Source organism: Eptesicus fuscus, chromosome 20 (genome assembly GCF_027574615.1).
Source record: "Eptesicus fuscus isolate TK198812 chromosome 20, DD_ASM_mEF_20220401, whole genome shotgun sequence".
In the NCBI taxonomy this organism is placed as follows: Eukaryota; Metazoa; Chordata; class Mammalia; order Chiroptera; family Vespertilionidae; genus Eptesicus; species Eptesicus fuscus.
This window is the reverse complement of record NC_072492.1, coordinates 30,631,914-30,656,108: the sequence shown is the minus strand read 5'-3', so window position 1 is coordinate 30,656,108 and position 24,195 is coordinate 30,631,914. Positions and strand designations below refer to the sequence as shown.

Genomic DNA, 24,195 nt, shown 5'->3' with positions numbered 1-24,195 from the left:
GATACCGGATAGAATTTATGTGGAAATTAAACGAGGTAATCAGGTACGTAAACGCTCAGCAAATGTTGCTGTTGTTTTCTATGACTGTTTTTTAAGCAAAATAACAACAGAAAGTGTACTCAAACATAACCAGGTTTTGGCACCCCTAATTGTCCTGGTATATTTGTTCCTTCTTTTTGAGAGACCCAACTTTTGCCGGTAGCTATACAGCTGGTCTTCTGCGGCTTCTGATCCCTGTTACTTACAATTCCAAAGGGACTGACGGGTCTCTGGAGGCAATTCCACCACAGAAGCAGCAGCCTTCATCCTGCTTTCTGGGGCCTCGCCTGCAAGCACCTGCGAGGTCTCTCTAGCATTTTAAGTGGAAAACCTGTTCCCACCCCCTCCTCTCCTGTTCTGTCAGGTGGTTACTTTGCCTCTGACCACAGACCTACAGGGTTACAGAGACCTCAAACTACTGTGACAACAGCAGCCAGGCAGCTGGGAGAGAGGTCGGGGCCTGGGTGTCTGTGTTATTGTGGTCACATGCACTTAAGTTTAAAAAATTTGGCCGAAGCCAAGAATTGCTTGTCAGTTTGGTTAACGCTGTGATGGTTCAGGTGTGTGTGGGGAGGCAAGGAGGCCGAGCTTCTCTGGAAAGAAGTCATTTTGCTTATCCTTAAAAAAAAAAAAAAAAAAAAATCTCTGATACCTTTGTTTCCAAAGCACTTAGCCTGTTCCCCAGGGAGGTGGGGTTTGACCTGGTGACCCAGAGCATTGTCTCAGGTCAGAGCTGCCAGCCGAGGAGAGCTTCCCCACCCTCTGCCTGTTGCTGGTGGCTGGACAGTGACTCAGGGGAGGAGGGAGCTGAGGAGGAGACTGGCTCTGCCAGCTGCTGCTAAAAACAACATCTAATCAGTCCACAAGCTCCTCCCTCCAGACCACAGTGAAGTCAAGAAGCAGAGCAGGTGGCACTGGCTCCCCTCCCCGCCACCCCCAAAACCTTTGGATCTTTAAAGGGGCCACTAATGGTTGTCAAAGGTGAAACGGTCTCTCTTTGGGGGCCCAGGAACTCCTTTTCCTCCCTGTTAGGGCTGGTCCCACCAACACCATTCACTGGAACCCCAGCTCCCTAACAGGTAAATGAGGGCACAGAAAAGCATTTCCTGACCAGAACAAAAACTCTCAGAGTGACCCCTCCTGCACCGAGCTCCCTCATCATTTGTTCCACATTTAGGGAGCTCCTCCGACATGTTAAGTAGTGGGAACGCAGTGGCACACAGATGTATGCATGCCTTGCCCTCAGCCAGCCTGTACCCAGGACCCTTTGGTTACTGGGAAGCCACTGTCTAAAGGAGCAGCTGGCGACAGTAGAGGTGGGGATCTCCACCCTGAGCCTGGTACCGCGTTGTCTGGGGCAGCTGGGGAGCCAGCATTTCCATGTTGTTTTCCATTCCATTTGCCTGATTTCCATGCCCAAATGTGTACCGCTTTTTCCTTGACTCTCCCTGCTCCTCCCATCATGTCAACCCGGGGTTAGTCCAGCCTCGTAAACGTGCCAGCTGGGCCCTTGCAGCTCGAGGTGGCCAGGGAGTGAGCCCTGCTGTTCCCTGATGTGTATTTGGAGGAACGTCTCTTTGCTGGACCAGGCCTCTCACTATTGGCTGGTGGCTCCATTTTTATTTCTGAAAGCTGCTTGACTTGACCCTCAGCTGGCCCCTCCCCTTTCCATGCCACGTGTTCAAAATGACAGGGAGGGCTCTGCAGAGCCCCTTAAGGTTCGCCCCAGCCCTAACTGGTTTGGCTCAGTGGATAGAGCGTCGGCTTGTGGACTGAAGGGTCCCAGGTTCGATTCCGGTCAAGGGCATGTACCTGGGTTGCGGGCACATCCCCAGTAGGAGGTGTGCAGGAGGCAGCTGATCGATGTTTCTCTCTCATCGATGTTTCTAACTCTCTATCCCTCTCCCTTCCTCTCTGTAAAAAATCAATAAAATATATTAAAAAAAAAAAAGGTTCGCCCCAGGCAAATTCACGTGGAAAACCTAAGGAAAGAGGAAGCAAGAGAAACCAGACCTCCTGCGGGTGGGCTCCATAATCCACCTTATTTTTTTCCTCTCCCCTCAGCAGAAGAAAGAAAGAAAAAAAAAAAAGCAAAGTATATTTGTGGGGGAGGAGAGCTCCTCCCTGTCTGTCTCCTCCTCTGTAAAATAACAGGCGAATCTGCCCTGGGCACTGAGGGGGCAGGTGCTGGGTAAATACAGGAGGAAGGAAAGCCGATAAGATATGGTCTGACAAATCTAGGTCACCAGGCGGCTGCGAGGCACCTGTATGACTGGTCACCTTGAAACTGACAGGAGGGAGGAGGATGGACTTTTGTTCAGGGCACAGACTGGCCAACTTCCCATGCTTGTGTTTGTTTATTCGGTAAGCACTTCTTGAGCACCATTATATTCCAGGCCACGTGCTGTAGGTATTTCAGGCCCTTCTGTGTCTCCATTAGGCAAAATCTCCTCCTGGATCCCAGGCCTGTAACTAGTGCTAAAAAAAAAAAAAAAAGACATGACATCATGCAAAAGCCAGTCCACTAACTCCCGGAGTGGGGGCAGCCAGTCTCTTGGTAGACGAAGGAGCTGTTTGAAGGCTTACTTCCCTGTTCCTTCAGCTAGATCAGGGTGGGCAGAACTTTTCTGTGCAGGCCAGATAGTAAATATTTCAGGCTTTGCTGGCATTATGGTCTCAGCCACTCAATTCTGCACCCATAGAATGCATCAACAAAGGAGTGTGGCTACATTCCAGCAAAGCTTTATTTGCAAAACAGGTGAGAGACCCAGTTTGGCCCTTGTGTCTTGTTTGCTGACTCCTAGGCGAGATGTGTGGTCATGGTGGCCTCCGGCCAGAGACAGTCCCTCTGTGTCCTCAGTTTTTGTTTCCCTGTAGGAACAAATTTAAATAGGAGAGTACAAATAGCAGCAAGAACAAGTGAGAATTTACCTGCAGAAAAGGAATACACTCAGATATAGTTGGAGCGGGCAACTGAGCCAGCCAAAACCAAACCAAGGGTCCCCCCTCTCAGTTGGGGGTTTGGGGCATTTATACCCCTAGGCTGGAGTGTCCCTAATTAAGTCTCCCCCTCCATTATTTCTCAAAAATAAAAATATAGCTTCAAGTTGTAAGGCTCCTTCACCCAGGTGTTATACCACTGGTTATACCACAGCCTGGAGGGGCTCTGAATCTTCTCACTTCACGTAGGGGTCTGTTGCCTTTATTATCTAACTTTGGTTTGTCACAACTCACAGGGATCCCCTCCAAGCCCTAAGTGCCTTACCCGGCGCATGTCTTCCTTGCTGCCTGCTCTAATAGATGGTTGAAACGCGTGTTGGAGACATGGGTTTATGTGATTTCAGGAGGAATTCCAAACCAGCAGGTGACTGCCTTTGGTGTGGACAGTGTCGGAGCTAATGCACTGTGCTCATTGACAAGGTTGATTGACACGCTCCGGTGTCAGTTTAGCTGCACAGACAATTCCACTTCACAGGCCAAACTTCAGCCTCAGCCACGTCGCACGCACAGGTTCCCACCAAAGGTTACCAGGTGACCCCGCCAGACAGTGCACATAGTTTCATACAATCTCAACAGTCCAATGGGGAGACAGTGAGGGGCGCTGCTGATGGGGAGTCAGTAGCATCGTTTTAAAAGCCCTGAATGAAGGGTCAAGCCGTCTCCACTCTCAGTCTGGCTCTGCCACCGACTATTCATTGTGGCATTGATAAGTCACTTCACCGCTCTGCCCAGTCAGCAGATACTGAGTACTGTATGAGGCACTGGGGATACTGAAATGGAGGCAACAGAATTCTTGCTTTAAGGAGCTTATGGTCTATCAGGGAAGAGAAACAAGATGCAGTGAAACACAGGGTTTGAGTAGGTGATGGTTCAGGATTCTGGGGGGGACAAAGAGCAGGATGAGTGCTTACTTAGTGAACAAAAAAAGGGGAGTCCATCCCGAATAGAGTCAGAGAAACATTCTAGAGGAGATCAAGCCTAGGGAATCACAGGTAAGAGATGGAGGAGGCATGTGAGGGGGAATCAGGAGGTCAGCAGGGGTGAGTCATGGGGCCCAGACTCCCAGCGAAGGAGGTTAGACTTAATTCTGTGTGCTGTGTGTGCTGTGGGAGCCACTGAAAGGTTTTAAGCAAGGGAGTCCTAGCCTCTGATTCAGATTGGACTCAAAAAATCTCTCCAGTTTCCATAAACCCTGTAGTCACAAGCTTCAGGTGAATAGAAATGTTGATACTGTATAAAGTTAATAAGCATGAAAATTAAACCAGTGGCTGTAATTAATAACCAGACTCAGTCCCTTGCTGGTAGTGCCTTTAGCTAAACAGCAGTCGGATAAATCATTGGCCAACACCAAGCACCCAGAGCTCTGAGAAGAGGGACTTTCAAAGTTCCCTGGGTTCCCTGGCTTGCTGGGCCAGGCACGCCCTCTTGTGTGACCCTTGTGGCTTCTTGAGGCTCACTGAGTCGTCACAGGCTGGCAATCGCAACTCCACATTTATGTGTTTTTCTGCTACTTTAAAGGGAGAACTGAGTGGCGGCCTTCAGATGGCATTTGGTGTAGCTTTGAGGTTCAGGACAGGGCAAAGGGAGGGGGGGGGGCATGGTGCTAAGTGGCTTCTGCCGTCTTCATGTATTTTAGCGCCTGCCTGAGCGTAATTTAGGGCATTAGAAAATGGGGGTTCCTGGGCAGCAGATTTCCAAATCTGACAGCACATCAGGGTAACCTGGAATGAAAAGGCTGATCTGCAGGTCCCACCTGCAGAGATTCCTACGGTGTGGGTCTGAATGTGGCTAGGGCAACGAACAAGTCCTCTAGGACACGACAGTTAAGGAGGCATGCATTCTTAGGGTTTGTACAAGGACAGAGGACCTCCTTAAATGTTGTGTTCTAGCTTTCTGGCCGGCTTCCCCCTAATCCCAGGCCTAGGAGGGAGTCTCCCCTCTCCCCCTGAGATTCTGATGCAACTAGTACTAATAGTGGGAGCCACAGCTCTAGGACAAAAGTTCTCAATACTTGGGAAATAGCTACCCATGCCGTCCCCACCACCCGCCATCTACCATCTCGCCCCATTCCACTGCTGGAAGGCCCAAAGGGTGGTTTTGATTAACATTTGCCTGAAAAAGGAAACAGCTCTTTGGAAGCATTCTTCTAGTAATGAAGACAATAGTCATCATTTTACCGAGAGGGTACTAAGCGCCAGGCACTGTACCGGGGACTTTTGATGGGACTCACATCTTCTGTCTTATTCCAGTCCAGAGAGGGATGTGCCACTGTTGTTCCCATTTTCAGGGAACGGAAGTAAAGCTTAGACAAATCGAGTTGACCAGGGGGCCTCGGCTAGGGAATGGCAGAACCAGAACTGGAATTTAGGCAGGACCCCCGTCCATGGCCCTAAAAGTACTCCAGCATGAGGTTTATTTTTTTGCTCCAAATTAGCAGAGGAGACCAGCTCAGCCCCCTCTCCGGGTGCCTGGCTCTGAAATCTCTAGGTAACTCCCTGTTTCTGGGGCCATACATGGAACCCCTGATTTCCTCTGCCTGTGTATGCTTTTGTAAACAGGGTTTTCTGACCCATGGCCCCCAGAAAGGGGTGGAAGGAGATCCTCAGCAGGGGCAGGAGAGTCACTCTTTCTTAAGCTATTTACTGATCGACTCCCTTTGCTCCTGAAACCAGAAAGCAGAGGAACTCAAGAGTCAGCAGGGCTCAGAGCCCTAATTAACTTGTGGTCCAACTGGGTCAGGGGGAGTGACCCTGTGCAGTGGCCTTTTTTTTTTTTTTTTTTTTCAGGGACATGTGTGCCCAGCTCACTAGAGCAGAGTTCCACGCACAGAGGGGAGAGATTCCAGATCCCCCCTCCCGGGGGTGGGGTTATCTCTCCCGTGAAGCATGTCTGCCTATTCAGTCCCTTCCTCCCTGGCTCTCTGGCTGGGCTCCTGCCAGGTGTTAAGTTGCCCCAAATACCCAGTCTCGTATTTCACATCCTCAGGCAAAGATCCCACAGCCAAGGTGCCCTTTCAGCTTAGCTTTCCCACCGGCCGCTCACAGACAGATAAGCTCCTAAGAAGAGTGAAGAGGGAGGGTGCAGAGGTGGGGAAAACCAGAGCCCACCCCTTCTGTCCCTTTGTCATGGGGCCCGGTGGGTCCTCCAGCCCCCCAGTGTTGTGCGTGATGGGGTGGCGGCCAGCGGCCTCATGGGCAGCTGGGACTTGACTTGGCCAAGCCACAATGGCACGTATGCTTGGGCTTTACCTTAGGGTGGAAATTGGAGGCTGAAAGTTTGTAAGTGTCAGGAGACCAGGAAACTCTGTTTTGTGTGTGGGCTGGGAGAGCACGGGGCTCCGGAGCCAGGCTCTGTTCCTGCGTGCTCTGCCAGACTCCCAGGCCAGACCTCGCGGAGATGGCTCACTCCCTGGGCTGGGTGGACCGAGACACAAGTGCTGCTGGGAATCTGGAGCGAGCAGGAGCCAGTGGACAGAATGTTCTTGCGCCCGGATGGACCGGCCGCAGCACCGGCTGGGCCCCTGCGGGTAGAGGCGAACCCTTTCTCGTTGAGTCAATCCATATCTTGAGTAACAATTTACTGCCGGATGAACTGGTTCTAATGTACCTTTCTCAAGTGGTATACGCGGTTAAAATAAAAACGGGAGTGACCAGGAAGTTTGCACAGTTAGGTCCATTGGTCTTCCTGCTCCGGGGAGCAAACCTGTATCCTGGACTTAACCTTCCACCTCTTCTCCTCTCTTGCCACTCGCCACCAAGGCAAATGCCTGGACCCTGGTTATAGGGATGATGATGTGGAGTTCCTTGGTATTCCAAACAGGCTCAGCTCCTTTCCCCAAGAAGAGGCCCCCAACCATGGCCTCCAAAGATAACCTTGTGGGCAGTGCCCAAGTAACAGAACCCAAGGATTGGGCCTCTGTGTATAGGTTGGTGCCCAGAATATATCGACAGTGATATCCAGGATGTCCAGCGACGATTTAAAACGTGTACAGAAAGGTAGCAGTTAAGTGTTTGCCTTGGGATAAGGCTGGCCTCTGCGTTCTCCCAGGAGCCCTCGCCTAGGGAAGATGATTAAAAATAGATCTGAGGAGCACTTCCTGCTTGGCAGATGGCTGATAGCAAACACTGGGGCTTGCAGCTGACCTTTCCCTTCTGAAATCGGCTCTGTTTCCATGATGCTAATTGAGTCCCTCTCTAGACCTAATCAAAGAGCTGGCTGCAAAAAAAAAACACACACACAAAAAAACCCCCAGTACACACGCAAACCACACTTGCTGTCCTGGCTGGGCTCACTTCATGGAGCAACTTGAAAGTGCTGGAATTTGCATGGAAACACCCACTCCGCGTTCCAACTGGCTGGTCCTTGTTTGAAAAGGAACAAGTTCTGCTTTCAAATTTGCTGTCCAGGGCTGTGGAGGATCCCACCCCCGCTCTACCCCCCACCCATAAGGAACGACTAGTGGATGGGGGAGTGATAAGAGCGCCCAGTGTTTAGACCTATGCACAATAGACAATGCTCACACTCACTTCAGAACGGAGTAGGTGTCCGAAAGAGGGGCTTCTGGAGGTTCGGCTTCTAGGGGTGGCTCCATCCTCACTTACAAAGCACAGTGTCAAACTATGGAAGCTACAAGGCATCTGTTGTTTTTATCATTATATGCAGCAAACATCTAGGGACCATTGCTGGCTTTTCGTTGAGTTATTCTCCTCCCCAGGGAAAGAGATGAGGATATACACAGGCTGCCCTGAGTCCTCAAGGGTCTCTTCAACCTACTTCCTTTCCAGGGACAGTCACTGCGCACCTAGAGTGCTCTCATCCTCTCTGGTCCCATCCGTGTTCTCAGAATCCTTTTAACATCCATAATGTATTACAGGGACGTCTAGGTGGTTTTGTACATATTTTATAGGTTGTAGTCCCATTGGCTAGATTGTAAGCACCTTCAGGGCAGAGCTGACTGGCTGTATTCTCATGGTGCCCAGCAACATCTGACACAGCTGCTCATTAAATATTTGCTGACATGTAATTATAGAGGCACCATATTCCTTCAGACGACTGCATCACAAGATTCTGAGCCATATCCCTATCATTGGAAATCAGGTTCCCCCTCCCCAACTGACTACTTTAATGTGACACAAAACTTTTTGGCCTGGGAGAGGATTTCCAGGGCCTGATATATATATATTTAAATATATTTTATTGATTTTTTGCAGAGAAAAGGAGAGGGATAGAGAGTCAGAAACATTGATAGGAGAGAAACATCGATCAGCTGCCTCCTGCACACTCCCCATGGGGATGTGCCCGCAACCAAGGTACACGCCCTTGACTGGAATCGAACCTGGGACCCTTGAGTCCGCAGGCCAATGCTCTATCCACTGAGCCAAACCGGTTAGGGCCAGGGCCTGACACTTTACAGTGGACCTGAGACTTGCATGTTGGCCGGGGAGGAGGCTGAGCGCCAGAAGATGTGAAGGGGATTTTAGTGCATGTCTTGGAGGATGAGAGTCGCAGGGTGAAATGATCAGATTAAAATAGAGCAGCTGGTGTTTTATGCAGATAAACAGGAAGTTTAAAAGCACCAGGGAAGAGGTCTAACTCTGAGTCAGAAATGTTTGTTTAATGTGTGAGGCGTTTTCTCTAGAGAATATGGACTCACAAAATGTTCACCCTTCTAAGAGACCTTACTCAACCCCCTCATTTCACAGATGACACAACTCCCGGCACAGAGGAACAGGGATCTGTCCAAGGACATCATGCTAGTTGGAGGCAGATGACCCAGCCATGCCTGGCAGGGCTGGGAGTGCGTGGCTGGCTCTTCCTCCCCAGTCACATTATGCTTCTAGAGGGAATACCAGTAATCACCAGTGCCCAGCTTTTGCACTTTGGCAAAAATATTTCTAATATTTATATGTTTTCCTGTTTCTTTCTTAAGAGCTCTTTGGCTGTGATTTCTTCAAGCCGTACAACGGTCCTCACCACTGGCCCTTTTAAGTAACATTGGCTCTTCCTTTATAACTCTAACCCTAAACTCAGTCCCTTGCGGTATGTGAGTACAGAGGTTAAATGTAGGTCTTGATGAACCTACTTCAGTTTGTGTGCAGCCTCAAGTCCAATTGTTTCATTAAATAAGGCCTTGTGCTTTGGTTAGCATTTCCAGGAGAAGGAAGTGTTGAAAGTATTTAGAGAACACCTAGTATGAAGTGAAACATCAGGTTCAGAAGAAAGTGGTAAGCGTGGTGAGGGTAAAGCCTGGCATAGATGGGAAATTTGAAGGAACTTGTAGAAGAAGGGTGCTACCATTTATTGAGGGCCTGTTAGATGCCAGGCATTTTACTTTCTGGGAGGGCGGGCATTGTTATCCCATTTGGCAGATGAGGAATTTGTGACCAGAGAGGTGGCCATATCCAATAACATACCCTACAGAGAGTGCCAGAACTGGGAATTTAATCTAGTTCATCCAACTGCTTAATTCTTCCATTATACCAAGGCACTAAACTGGGACAAGTTGAGCCCATAGAAGGAAAACTTGAAGTGCTGTTGGGTACCAAAGGTTATAAAGATGGAGGATTGGGGGAGCTCTCCGGAGACAGTTCATTCAGCTCATAGAAGTACTTCTGGTTCTGTCAGAGCGACTGGCAGTGGGTTTCCTGTCTCTGGAAGTATTTAAGCAGAGGTGTGGTAGAAATGTGGACAAGGTGCATCCGGTGAGTGGTTGGCCTTCGGAGCTTCTTCACATCTCAATAGACTATGAAATTAAAACTAGATCAAGTCATATGCATATTTGGGTTGGTTTTGAGACCCTCCACTGCATGAGATTCCTACAGACTGCAATTAGTTAAGTATTTCTCCTTTACCATCTCTCCAAGCACTCTTCTGGGTTCTCTGCTCAGCCTTGGCCATGAAGTTCAGGGATTTTAAGGGGCTTCTTGGCGTTCAATTATTTTTTTTTTCATGGGTTGTAAAATAGGAATCATTCATTCAGTAATAAGCTGGGAAGGCTGTTTTCAGGCTGGGATGCAGAGTCTTACGCATGGAAGGTGTACAAATTTAATTGTACACATTCATTCAAGGTGACCAAGCTCTGGTGGAGTGAATTCTAATTTATTAATTTACAGTAGAGCAGATAATCCTGAAAGCTTGAACTGTGTGTTATCTTCCTGGAAGGTAGACCCACTTGAGCAAGAGGATTCGATTTAGTCAGCTGCTAAGTAAATATGGCATCAGAGCAGAGCGGAGGAAACTGAATAGCCTAAGAGGTTTTCATCAGTTTTGACAGCTTGATCCATCCTCCTCCTTCAAGGAGATGGCTTTTCCAAGTGGACACGCTCTCGAAAAAAATTTGAGGCTTGGAGTCAGAAGCCATAATTTAAGTTCTGACCTTGACTTCCAAGCTTTGTAAAGCTGAGTAAATCACTTGAGCCGCCCTGGGCTTCAGTGTCCTCCTGTTGTTTTGGAGGTTGATTCCGTTCATGTATGTGAGAGTGCTCTGCATGTTCTGACGTCTTACATATGTGTCAGTATTAGTCTAACTCTGTTAGGCTCCCCTCTTTGAGGAAGTCACTTGGACAACACCCTTGTTATCCCAACTTCACTCTCCCCTGGACTTTGGAGCCAGACCACCTAGGTCTCTATCATGTATTGGTTGTTCGACCCTGGGCACATGTCTTAACTCCTCTCTCTGCCTCACTTTAGATCATTAGATTGTTGAGAGGATTCCATGACTTCGCTTACGTAAAAGTATTTGGATCCTGCCGGGCATATGATAAACACTATGTAAATGTGAGCCGTTATTGTTATTTCACAACTTAACGAGCCACCTCAGTTTCGTCTATAAACTCTCTCCAATATCACTACAGGACGTGCTTGTTAGAAAATAATTAAGAAGCCATTTCCTCCGTAGCTTCGGTCTTGGAGATTAGGCTTTTCTGGCCTTTTCGCCTGGATCGGTTGCAGAGCAAGACTTACCTAGAGAGTGTGTCGGTTTTGCCAACTGACTTCACGGACGGCCTTTGTGGCGTAAAGAAACTTTCATTCCCCGGTGTCCAGTTGCCCTTGGAAACAGAAGCGTCGATTGAAACATAAATCTAAGAAATTGGTATTTGTCCTTCCTAGGTATCCAAATGAACAGTGAATGGTTTTCAAAGGCCTCGTGGTTTTGAGAGAAATTTGAGCGCCACTGTTTCAGCTTCACTAGCAGCTTTGTGTTTGAGTTGAACTGCAAAGGGCCCGGTGATGAATGCCTTGTTGCCACTACATCCTGATTCCACCATCTCTGCTGTAACTCAGAAATCAGTCTCCCCGGACTGACCAAGTGAGGGTGACAGGTCAGGCTCTCTGTAGAGGCCAGTGCTTGCACGACTAAGGGACTCCCCTGCTCTTGATCCTCCTGGAGAAAGCGTGCTTTCCATACCTTCTCTGTAGAAAGCAAGGAGGGGGTGCTGGATACTGAGAGCTGGTAGCATCTGTTTTCCCACTGGCTGAATGTTTGCATTGGCATCCACTGTCCTAACCGTTTGCCACAGACTAGAGAGCCTTGGTTCTTCAGAGAACAACCACCGGGCCCCAAGCCACATCTGAGGCCCTTAGGACAGCTGGGGAGGTGTGGGAGAGGAGCTGTGGAGGTCTGTGGCTGGAGAGGGGTTTAGGAGAGCAGCTGGAGAAGCTCTGGGAAGACAGCCCAGTCCTTCCAGAGGAGTCCTACAGCTCCCATTTTAAATCCCAGAAGCCTGTGGTGGTGTGAAAGGAAATGGAATTTATAAATATTTTTTATGGGCCAGGTACTGTGTATTCGTTTTACACTCACAATAATGTCCCTTTGGAATTGGCATTCTCTCCTCCCTTTTGTAGATGGGACCTTGAGGCTCAGAAGTGGAAGTGTCTTGCCCAAGGGTTACACAACTAGGAAGGACTGGATCCAAGGCCTCCCCAGCTCCAAAGCCTGCCTCTTTCCCACTGCACTTCCGGCAGGCGTGACACACGAGGGAGCCGAGCTTGCAGGGTCTTCTCTGGTCCATGGCTTTATTCTAGGTCCTTCCCTGAAAGCCAACTCGTTTCACCTGGGTCAACAGGAAGGTGGATTTGAAAGGTCTGGTCATTAAGTGAGGGCAGATCCCAGAATCTCCCCCTTTCACCAGTAAAATGTGACACCTCACCACCTTTTGTGTTTTGGCTTTTGGGGCTGTTTCTTGTCACTGGTATGCTCCCATGCCCTTGGAATTTTATGACTCCGCACTGCAGATATTTCCTCCTTTCCAGCCAGTCCCTTCCCTGCCCCTCCCGCCATCTGTTTTGGGAATGTGAGGTTGCCTTGAGACCTACCAAAGCTCAAAGCCAAGAAGGAGGGCTGTAGGAGACCATGCTTCTACCCCTAGGCAGCACACATGGCCTTTCCCCCCATTCCAAGTTTCTAGACAGATACGTGCATGCCTTTTGTAGACCATAAACACGTACAAATGGCTTTGTCCTTCCCTAGTCTTTCCTGGTGACCTGTGTCCTAGTTGTGGAAGTCATCGAGTCGGGAAATTCTCCCTTATAATTAACCCAAGTCTCTCATTTCCATTTAAGTCCATTTCCTCTTCTTATTGCAGAGAAGATGGAAGAAATCCCCTTTAATCTTTTCCCTCTGGGCTAAATGTTCCCAGTTTCTTTTTATAAGTTGCATTTGAGTTCTAATTCTGGAAAATTTCATAATTTTCATTGTTCTTTATTATCATCCTTTCCACTTTCTCCATATGCTTCCTCGGGGTGAAATCCAAACAGGATCCGGTATTATTTTGCTTGGGTTTCAGGTTTTTGGAATGGAGCCTGTGGCTTACATTGACCCTAAATAGGAAACTCCACCAGGTCTTAACTATGGATGGAGAAAAGGACGAGAAAGGAAAAAAACTGGCCTGGTCCTCCCAGCCTAATGCCAGTTCTGTTCAAGTGGGGTGCTTAGCTGACCCCAAGAGGGAAGGTTTTACTAACTCTCGTTTGTATCTCTACCTAACACTTAGGCCACCTTTTCACTGAGATGATGGTATGTAGTATAGTATATAGTTCCTTGAGCAAACCCATAGAGCAGAAAATAGATTTGTGGTAGACTGGGGTTAGGGGCAAGGGAAATGGAAGGTGACTAGTAATGATGTGAGATTTCTTTTAGGGGGTGCAAATTAGATGGTGATGGTTGCACTACCTTGTGAATATACTAAGCGCCAATGAATTGCATACTTTACAGCAGGGGTCCTCAAACTTTTTAAACAGGGGGCCAGTTCACTGTCCCTCAGACCATTGGAGGGCCGGACTATAGTTTAAAAAAACTATGAACAAATTCCTATGCACACTACACATATCTTATTTTGAAGTAAAAAAACAAAACGGCAAAAAACACCCACATGTGGCCCGCAGGCCGTAGTTTGAGGACGCCTACTTTAAAGGGGTGACTTTTATGGTAATGGGAATTATCATTCAACTAAACAAAACAGCTTTATGTTGGCGCCAGTGAGTTCTTTTATAGTTATACTAGAGGCCCGGTGCACAAAATTCATGCACGGGGGTGTGTGTCCCTCAGCCCAACTGCACCCTCTCCAATATGGGACATCCCTCTCACAATCCAGGACTGCTGTCTCAACTGCTTGCCTGCCTGCCTTCCTGACTGCCCCTAACCACTTCTGCCTGCCAGCCTGATCACCCCCTAACCACTCCCCTGACAGCCTGATTGATGCCTAACTGCTCCCCTGCCATCCTGATTGCCCCTAACTGCCCTCCCCTAAAGGCCTGGTCACCCCTAACTGCCCTCCCCTACAGGCCTGGTCCCCCAACTGCCCTCCCCTGGCAGGCCTGATCCCCCCCCAACTGCCCTCCCTTGCAGGCCTGGTCCCTCCCAACTGCCCTCTCCTGCTGGCCTGATCACCCACAACTGCCCTCCCTTGCAGGCCTGGTCCCTCCCAACTGCCCTCCCCTATCGGCCATCTTGTGGTGGCCATCTTGTGTCCACATGGGGGCAGGATCTTTGACCACATAGGGGCAGCCATCTTGTGTGTTGGAGTGATGGTCAATTTGCATATTACTCTTTTATTAGATAGGATAGGGGCCTGGTGCATGGGTGGGGGCCAGCTGGTTTGTCCTGAAGTGTGTCCCGCATCAGGGTGGGGGTTCCCTTGGGGCGTGGGGTGGCCTGGGCGAGGGGCCTGTGGTGGTTTGCAGGCTGGCCACGCCCCCCCCAGCGACCCAAGCGGAGGCCCTGGAATCTGGGATTTATTTATCTTCTATAATTGAAACTTTGTAGCCTTAAGCGGATGCCAAGGCAGGCCAGGGTGTGCAGAAAGCTTGGCTTCCTCCATCACCGGGGCAACTCAAGCCTCCTGCTCTCTCCAGCTCCATGGCTGCCGCCATTTTTGTTGGGATTTATTTATCTTCTATAATTGAAACTTTGTAGCCTTGAGTGGAGGCCTGGGCCTGCCAGGGTGTGCGGAAAGTTTGGCTTCCTCCATTGCCAGAGAAACCCAAGCCTCCTGCTCGCTCCGTGGCCATAGCCATCTTGACTGGGTTAATTTGCATACTCGCTCCTGATTGGCTGGTGGGTGTGGCTTGTGGGTGTAGCAGTTTGATGGCTAATTTGCATATTACTCTTTTATTTGATAGGATGGGTATGGCAGAGTGATGGTTAATTTGCATATTACTCTTTTATTTGATAGGTTAGTAAGACATTCTAACAACAACATTTATACAGTTCCTTGAAGTTTAGGAAGCTATTTTATACACATTATCTTATTTATTTTTTATACAAAATTGATGTGAATGTGAATACTGTTTTGTTGTGCCCATTTTCTAGATTAGGAAATAGAGTCTTGGGGAAGTGAATTGGCTTGCCAGGGCTCAAACTCTGTCAGTCTTCCTCTTTGAAGCCCATTTAATTAAAAACTGTGCCTGTGGATGGTCAATTGGAGAAACAAATACAAAGTGCTTTAAAGCAGCAGTTGCCAACCGGTAGTCCCCAATATTCTATTTTTGCCCCTAACAGATTCACAGAGTGTCATGAGTGAAAAGAACCATGGGGAGCTTCAGGCTGCCGCCTCCATTTTTATGGAGACATTGAGTTGCAAAGAGTGAAAGATTTATCTTTTGTCATAATAGTAGAGAAAGGAGGAGAACAAAGTCACCAAAGAAAAGGATGTTGAAGAACCAAGTAGGTGAGAAGCAGCCTCTTCATTGCGCCTCTCCAGGCTCCTGAAAAGGCCAAGGAGGAGAGACAGGGAACTGACCTTTTTATTCTGCACTTCAGTTACCATGGTTTACTTACCATTCTCAACAGCCTTATGAAATATAGACATGGTTTCATCTACAGATGTACAAGATGTAGAAGCTGAGAGAAGGCTAAATGATTCTCCCAAGGTCAAGTAGCTTGTAAGTTGAAGTTGCAAACCAGAATCTTTTTTGTTTGTTTTATTTTTGTTAATCCTTACCCAAAGATACCTGTCCATTGATTTTTATTTTTTTTAGGGAGAGTGAAAGAGAGAGGGGACGACAGAAACATCCATTGGTTGCCTCCTGCACGAGCCCTTTGGTCCAAAGGCCGACACTCTATCCACTGACCCAAACCGGCTAGGCGCAGTGGTCGGCAAACCGCGGCTCGCGAGCCACATGCGGCTCTTTGGCCCCTTGAGTTTTTAGGAAAGGCCAGCTTAGGAGTACCCTAACTAAGTTAATAACAATGTACCTATCTATATAGTTTTAAGTTTAAAAAATTTGGCTCTCAAAAGAAATTTCAATCGTTGTACTGTTGATATTTGGCTCTGTTGACTAATGAGTTTGCTGACCACTGGGCTAGGGTGCAAAACTATCCGAATTTGATCCGAATTTCTGGTGCCAAGACTCAGTCCTCTCATCATGTGCAGATATGCATCCAGCTCCCAGTGGACATCTGCTTCCCCATCTCTCTGCGCATCCCCTGAGGCACGTGCTCAGTTGAAAAGGGTTGGCCTGAGAGAGAGAGAGAGAGAGAGAGAGAGAGAGAGGAGGGAACCTACGTGTGAGCGGCTCTGCTTGCTGCCAGGAGGACTTCACGACTGAGTCTGTCCAAGTATACAGGGACTCCAGGGCCAGGGCCTGGGCCTGTCACCACGGGGAAGCAACCACATGTTTGCTCTATTGCCACCTCCCCCCCATTTTTCAACGGTCCTCCTCCTTTTCAAAGGCATTGCTGTCTTCCAGACTTTCAAAGGAGCCAGAAATCAGTGGTTTTGGCTACTCAACAGGAAACTCAAAGCCCTTTCCGTTCCTTTGAGCTAGCTGGAAGGGCTGGGCCTGAAATGATTACTTTCCTATAAAGGACAGAAGAAAAGTTTTGTGTAACTTAAAAAAAACAACACTTTCCCAGAGCCCTAAATACCAGCCGTGGTTGACACACAACATGGCAAAGAGCTGCCTTGTTGCCTGGCAGTGCTGACAGACATCCAACTAACGTGTCTGACCGTCTGTTGGGGACCGCCTAGCCTGAGATTCTGTTTGCTTCATTCCGATCGCTTCCTGAACCTCTTCTCAGTCTCTCTACCTTGGTACCACCCTCACGCGCGGGGGAGTGCCAGGCTGTGCCTGGTTGCGCCAGGCTGGGCCGGGCCCCACAGGATACAGCGACCCAGCCGGCGCTATTCTCGTCTGTGTCTATTTGCAAGATGCCTGTTGTTCTCAAGTCGCTGTTTTTCCCATCATAACTGTGCACTTGGCAGGGCCCCGTGTGAAAGGCCTGGTGGGAGAGCTCTGCCCCAGGAAGTGCGGCTGCTCCCAAGTGCCAGGCTGGGGAAGCAGGTTCTCAGACAGTCGCGCAGGGGCCACCTGAGTGGATGCTGCCGGATGACAGCCCGGCTTGGGTCCGGCACCCTTCCGCAGCGCGCGGGCGCCTGCCAGCATGCTGTCGGGGAACAAGCCTGCGAGAACCGTAGTGGCCCTGCGAGGTGCCGCTGGGGCTGGCTGGCTGGCCGGCGTTTCTCTTCTGTGTGTGTCCTCCCCTCGCCCCACTTTCTAGGAATTCTAATCTGTGTCAGGCCAGAGAACATTCCTCTGGGGCCCTACCCCAGAGCCCCAGAGCAGTGGCCTCCAGACTTTTAAAATCACACACCCCTGGCAGTAACATGTTTGTGCACATACTCCTAATTTGCATACTTAATAAATGGTATGCTTGTGCTGCTATGTAATGTGTACATTCGAAACATATAGGCAAAGGAAATCTTAACAATTTATGTAATTTTAAAGGACGGAAGAAAAAGGAAACAATTACAAATTTGCTTTTAATCTGATTTTATTGTAGGTGTATGTCATTGAATAGACTCTTTAAAAAAATAAAATCCTCACTTTCTGATTCAGTGTCCCCAGCAGAGTGCATTTCGGTACTTCATTTCCCTCGCTGGAACCTGGCTTTCACAGAAAGGACTTTTCCGAGGAACATGTGTAGTATTGTTGTGCTTACAAAATCCTGACCCCCATTTTCCAGCCCATCCACCAGTTACACAAAGGATTTTGCTGAACTTTGCAGTTGCTCTTGCCGCCTCCGAAGCTCTTTGTTTGGAATTCTTTTAAGTAGATAAGGAAATTGTTTACAATTCCTAATTATACAACTATAGGAGTACAGTGTAGAGGCACAGAAAATTTTAGAGATGGCTTATTCTTTAAAATTTTATTGGATTTTTAGTTTTTATTTAATTGGATTTTCTAAAATTATTTTTAATTCTATACACAGTAAAATTCACTCTTTTGTGTAGAGTCCTGTGAGTGTTGACAAATACGTACTCTTGTAACCACTCTCACAAGTCAGAGCAGTCCCACCACCCCCTATCAGCCCTTTGTAGTCAAATCCCGCCCCCCCCCCCACCTTCCATAGCCTTTGGCAACCACTGGTCACCTCAGCCCAGTGCATTTCAGATTCATCCACGTTGCTATGTTGCTATGTGTATCTGTAGTCAGATATGTGATTTTCAGATACTTCCTCCCAGTCTGTCTTATTTTTTAATTCTCTTACTAGGGTCTTTTTCAGAGCAAAAGTTAAAAATTTTTATGAAGTTCAGTTTGGCAGGTTTTAAAAATTAATTATGTTCCTTTTGAAGTATCTTAAGAAATCTTTTCTAACATTAAGTAACAAAGATTTTCTCCTGCATTTTCTTCTAAATATTGTCCATTTTGGATTAATTTTTGCATAGGCATTTCCGTTGTAGACGACAGAGATCACATAAAATGAAAATACTGCCAAATGCCTGTTCGCTCCATAACAAAAGTTTCTTTTGAAAAGGAGTTATATTTCCATTCCCTGTTAAAATGTCACCTTTACTTTGAAGGGACAGATTTAGTGTGTGTATGTTTTTGGAAAATCTGGCAAAATAGCCTGCTTTTTACCACAAAAGGCAGCTAGCTTGGAGTGTTCGTCTTTTTGCAAAAGAAAAATGTATAACTTATATTTACATTTTTAAAGATTTTTTTATGTACATGAACCTCTTTGTGGTCCTTTATCTCATTACAAAAAATTACAAGGATCCTACTGTTTAAAGATCTGCTTTTATGAGCTCAGTCTCTTATTGACATCCTCGAGCACAGAAATAGTGGCATTTACAATGTGCTGAAAGCAAAGGCAAAAGAGTACCCCCCCCCCCCCCCAAGAAAAACCACACACACGGCGAGAGCCCCATACTTCCTGTTAGATACCTGTACACGTGACGCATACAAGCCCAGGGAAGATCCCAGAGGCAATCCATGTCTTACGACTGTTTAGCGAAACTTTTAAAGATGAAAGAAAATAGATAAAATTTCTAGTATTTTTTTTCTACTCCGGGGGGTTGTCTTGTGTATCTTTTGGGGATACCGCTGCCCTGAAAAGTCTTAGAAAGCTGCCTCGCTTCCTGCTTCCCACTTGTGCCAATCAGATGGTAGGTGACCTGTGAGTGTTTGAGAAGCAGATGACTTTTCCTGTCATAAATGGTAAAGCTATGGTGCCATTTTCCTGCCTGCTTTCTTCTAGAATTTATTTTCCCATCACCACCTTTTTCTAAGCTCTGAAATTAAAGGTCTTGACAAATGTTTTTTTTATTTTATTTGTATTATTATTTTTTTAAATATATTTTTATTGATTTCAGAGAGGAAGGCAGAGGGAGAGAGAGAGAGAAACATCAATGATGAGAGAGAATTATTCATCGGCTGCCTCCTGCACACCCCCTACTGGGGATTGAGCCCGCAACCCGGGCATGTGCCCTTGACTGGAATCGAACCTAGTACCCTTCAGTCTTCAGGCCACTGAACCAAACCAGCTAGGGCTTGATAAATGTTTTTTTAGAGGACGACACTCCTGATTATTCATAATGTATGGCCATTGAACTATGAGAGAATATAATTTTGGAGCTGGCAGGGGACTTGGAGGTCAGGTAGTCCAAATTGCTTCTTTTTTAATTAATTAATTAATTAATTAATTAATTTTTCTTCCAAATTCCTTCTTAAAATCAAGTAAAAAATGAACAGACAGGGAACAGGCGGCGTCCAGAACACAGATGCCAGGGGGGCACCTCTTCCTGGGGAGGTGAAAGGAAACCAAGCAGAGACTTAGCGTTGGTGGGTGAAGAGCCTCCCCCCCCCCCACCCCCCGCTCTCCCCGAGGCAACATTGTGGGCAAAGTTGGTGAAGTGCAAGTTCCAGGAACTTCGTGGGGTTGGGCCCAGCAAAGGCTGCCATGGGAAAGGAGCAAGAGAAGAGGCTGCAGAGGTGGTGGGGCCAGACCCGGAGGCCCTTGCTATCCTGGCTGGGCTCAGGTGTCTTCGTGCTCGAAGATTGCGCCGATAGGTTGGCCAAATCTGTGCTCCGTGTCCCTGGGACATGATCTCATCCAAACACTTCCAGGCTCCAAGGCTGCGACACTCATTTTCACGCACAATTCTAGTCTGAGAGCTCCTGTGTTCCTCAGGGATGTCTCAAGACCCAGGAGAGTCGGTTTAGGTTTGAGCAGCAGCTGGGGAACATCTGGAGCTACACCTGGGAGCAAAGCTTCTGGTGTGTTTGTATGTTGGAGGCAACCAACAGTTCAGCTGCCCTGGAGGCAGCTTTCCCACAAGTCAAGCATTCTGCCTCTCTCCCCGGCTGGCGGCACTGACCCCTAAAGTCCTGTGCTTCGGACAGCGACGGTCTCATGGGCACCGATCTGCATCCAGTCTGGTTAACCAGTCACCCCCAGGTTTCTCCAGCCACTGAGTAACAGAGGTCATGGGAGAGCCCCTTATGTGTTTGTTTTCAGAGTGGATTTCAGAGCAGACAACGATATTGAATTCAGGGTACAACCATCAGACCATTAAAAATGCAGGCAGCAATGCAGAACACGGCTGGCTCATGTCAGCCAGGCATTTCAGGGTAACCGGAGGAGGCAAACATGGGTAGGGCCGGTGCTAGTGGGAGTAGACGCCAAATGGCATGGCAGGCCCTGGCTCCTGTTTCTCCTGTCCCCTGCCACCCTCCAGCCGGAAGAGAGGAAAGCTCGTGTTTAAGCTAGACGTTTAAATGGGATTGCTGCTTAGTGAGCACTCCTGTGACCTAGGGATCAGGTTGCTCACACCTCAGAAAAAGAGACGTCCCATTTGGGAGGGTGGTAACTGTCATGGAGGTTAGACTCTACAAGAAGGCACGACTCGTGAGAAGAAGGTGGGCTTGATGGCTTATTCTTGCCTCAGGGATGCTTCGCTGTCTCTGTAGAGTTGGACCAAGAGGGTGAGCAAAGGTGCCGGTTTCCATGCCCTCTCGCCTACTCGAGGAACGCAGTGGCCAGCACACAGGGCTGAAATCAAGTGGGTCTAGGAAAGGCCAGTGTGGATCAGTGATCCCAGGTGGATCCTTGTATCAGAGGATGTCAGGAGGGAATTGGGAGTTTGTGATCTTCATACCTTCTCACCTGGGCTACTGAAAATAAGACGGTCCTGGTGTGGGCTGGCCAGGCTCCTTAGCTCTGTCTGTTCTGCCTTCTCCTGGACTGCTAACTGGCTCACTGCTCCCTTTTTTTCTTTGTCAATCCTGGAAGGTCATGATCACTGTGATTTGGGCTGGTTTTCCCGAATGGGTGGGTGAAAGAGATACCTAACTATCTATTTGTGTTCTTGCATTTCAGTCGTTCCAAGGAAGTCAAGGACGCGCATACCTCTTTAACTCAGTGTGAGTGTCTCTCAACAGTACATCCATTGTTTGGTGCAGATTTGAGGGTTGGGGGAAAACACAACAACACTCAATGATAATTAAACAGTGGACCCTGCCCTCTGTGCCACCATAAAAAAAACCTGTGGCATGTTGCGTTCCACAAGTGGTCGCCAGTTACCTTTGGGGGATTTTTTGGCAGCATCTCTGGCTACAAACAATATATTCACTAGCCCCAGGAGGCACATCAGAGAGCTGTGGTCTCATAGGGAAGAAGCTAAAGTGCTTCTTAGAAAGCCTCCACGTGAGGGCTTATAACCAGGTCTGAGGCATGTTGGGAAAAGGAAGAGATTGCACAGAAGACACCAGCATCTGCTGGAGGACCTAAGGCTGGAGGGAAGGCCCAGTTAGGGATAGTTCTCCATTCCTCCGGCAGATGCACAGTCTGCCCCAGCCCTCCGTCTTTAACCTGGCACGTCATTTACGGCCTCTTCCCGGGAAAGGAAGGTGGAGCACGCACAAGCTGAGGAGCTGAGACAGTGGAAAACCTGCAGTTGAGATGGTGCGTGCTCTGTGGAGGCGCAGAGTGTGTTTGATACCCAGGGCTCGCTCACCCTTGTGCTCAGGGCAAGCCTGGGCTGTCAGGTTTCACATTGCCGGCTGCAGCCAGCCCCCAGGAGGCTCCGAGGACCTGTGCCCGTGGCTGTGGACTTCACAGTGTGGCCGTCAGTTTGCCCCTTTATATCACAAGATTGAAAGCACCTCTTAGGAACATTCCAAGCAAAATCTCAACCATCAAGACTATTTTTAGTCAACTCGTTGAATCAGAACTCGCAGACCTAAAGTTCACTTCAGTGGAGATTTCCCACGTGGCTGCCCTCGGGGGGTTGTTATTGGTTTCAGTTATGGAGGGCACCCTCCTCGGCGTGGGCTTCCCCCGAGGCAGCTGGGCTCAGTTCGTTTTTTGCCGGGAGCTCAGCTTGAGCCACTGATGCTGCACAGGTGACTGACTGCCCGTTCTCTCTTTCTGTCCCTTGGCGTAGAGTTAACGTGGGCTGCGGGCCTGCGGAGGAGCGAGTGTTGCTAACAGGACTGCACGCAGTCGCAGACATTTACTGTGAAAACTGCAAAACCACTCTGGGCTGGAAATATGTAAGTATTGAGAAGTCTGGTGGGGAGAGGGGCATGCGGGGGAAGCCGAGAGCCTCGCTCTAGAAGGAACCTTTCTGTGGCCTGGGGGACTGTCTCTGACCAGGACGGGAACCTGGCCCCAAAGAGCAGCTCATGGCACACTCCTGTTGGCCACACGCGTTCTTCCCTTTTCACTGCTCTTCCCCTCACACCACCCCTGAGACAGACAGACGCAGACACACACCCCCTTTGCCTTTAAATAAATAATAACACTGGCACACAGCATTTCCTGACAGCTTACTATGTTCCAGGCATACATTATTTTATTTACTCTTCACAGTATCCCTAGAGGGTGGGTCATATTTTAACCCCTATTTTTAAAAAGTGTGTTTTTATTGATTTGCGAGAGGAAGGAAGAGAGAGAGAGAAACATCATCGATGAGAGAGAATCATTGATCGGCTGCCTCCTGCACGACCCCCCCCCCCCCCCCCCCCCCACACACACACACACTGGAGATGGAGCCCACAACCCCTTCATGTGCCCTGACCGGGAATTGGACTCTGACCTCCTGATTCACAGGTCGATGCTCAAACTCTGAGCCACACCAGCCGGCTTAACCCCTATTAAGGATGAGGACCCTGAGGCTGAGGGAGGTTAAGTAGTGCGTTCAATGTTATCTAGCCATTACCTGGCTAAGTAGGATAGGGGTCCAGGTCGTGGTCTGAGTGCAGACCAGTGCAGACCATGGTGGCTCTTTCATGCCCCAGTAGGTACCCCCAGAGCATCTCTAGTCCTGGGCCCTGTGCTCGGCGCCATCAAGCATTGGTAGTGCATGCCCGCTGTCAGCCATAGGCAGGGCTGGACTTTGCCAACCAGACATTCATCCCTTTGTTGCCTAACTCAGCAAGTATTTCCCACATCTTCTTGGTACCTAGGGAAGTCAGCAGTCCTGGGCCAGGGTGGGAGAGGTATGTGTGTTCTATGAAAATACTTGTGTTGTTGTTGTTGTTTTTACTGGGTGATCTTTCACAGAGCTCTCCTCTGCCCTTTCTGCCGCCGTGGCGGAATTGAACAATGAGTCTTCCTGTCTCTGGGAGGGCAGTTTGTCCCACATGCGATCCCTGACATTCCGCCCTGTCAGCTGCCTAGGGTCATGTCACCTACGTCAGGTAGGAGGAGCCTGCAGGAGTCCAAACTGCTGGCAGAAGGATAATGACCGTGTGGATGTGGGTTTGTTGTTGTAACACGTGTACCAGTCTACAGGGTCCGCTGGTAGGGGAGGTTGTGTGTCTGTGGGAGCAGGAGTAGAGGGGAAATCGCTGGGCCTTCTGCTCCTTTTTTGCTGAGAGTCTAAAACTGTTCTGAAAATAGGACTTCTATTTAAAAAGGATGCTGAACAATGGAAGCCAGGCATAAAAGTATGCTTGCATTTAAATAAAGTTTAAAAAAATATGCAAATCTTGAAACCGGCTGCAGGTGGAGTCTGTGATGGAGCAGCATGGACATCTCCCTTGAAACGTTTGGATTAGAAAGGAAAAGGCCTAGACGCTGTGTTTCCTGATGCCGGGGTGCTTTAGCCCCGCCTCCCTATGGTTGCCTCGGTGGTTCCTTCTGGGGGAAAACTGGCCTTGACGATTCAGCAACCCCCCCCCCCCCCCCCCGCCCCGTGTGGCCACTGGCCCTGCTGGGTGATCTGGGGGCCATGGTTCTGGGTTGATGACCCAGTAACGCTCTCCCCCTTCTCTTGGCTGTCTCATTCCTTTCAGGCTGTGCTGGGTGACAGACAGAGGATAAGTCTGAGTTGGTTGGTTTTGCTCCTAACTTGCTTCAGGGCAAATGATTCACTGCTTGACAGAGCTTTATTGAGAGCCTTTGTGCAGACACAAAAGAGAAGCTCTGTA

The 24,195-nt window shown here is 48.7% G+C and overlaps 1 protein-coding gene across 1 annotated transcript in view; it reads left to right on the top strand.

Moving 5' to 3' along the window:
- YPEL2 (yippee like 2) overlaps positions 1-24,195 on the top strand; it is a 36,716-nt gene that overhangs the window by 10,186 nt on the left and 2,335 nt on the right. Inside the window, exons 2-3 of the mRNA XM_028157482.2 lie at positions 21,140-21,183; positions 22,206-22,314. Coding sequence (XP_028013283.1) covers positions 21,140-21,183; positions 22,206-22,314 — 153 coding nt within the window. The remainder of the gene's footprint in view (positions 1-21,139; positions 21,184-22,205; positions 22,315-24,195) is intronic.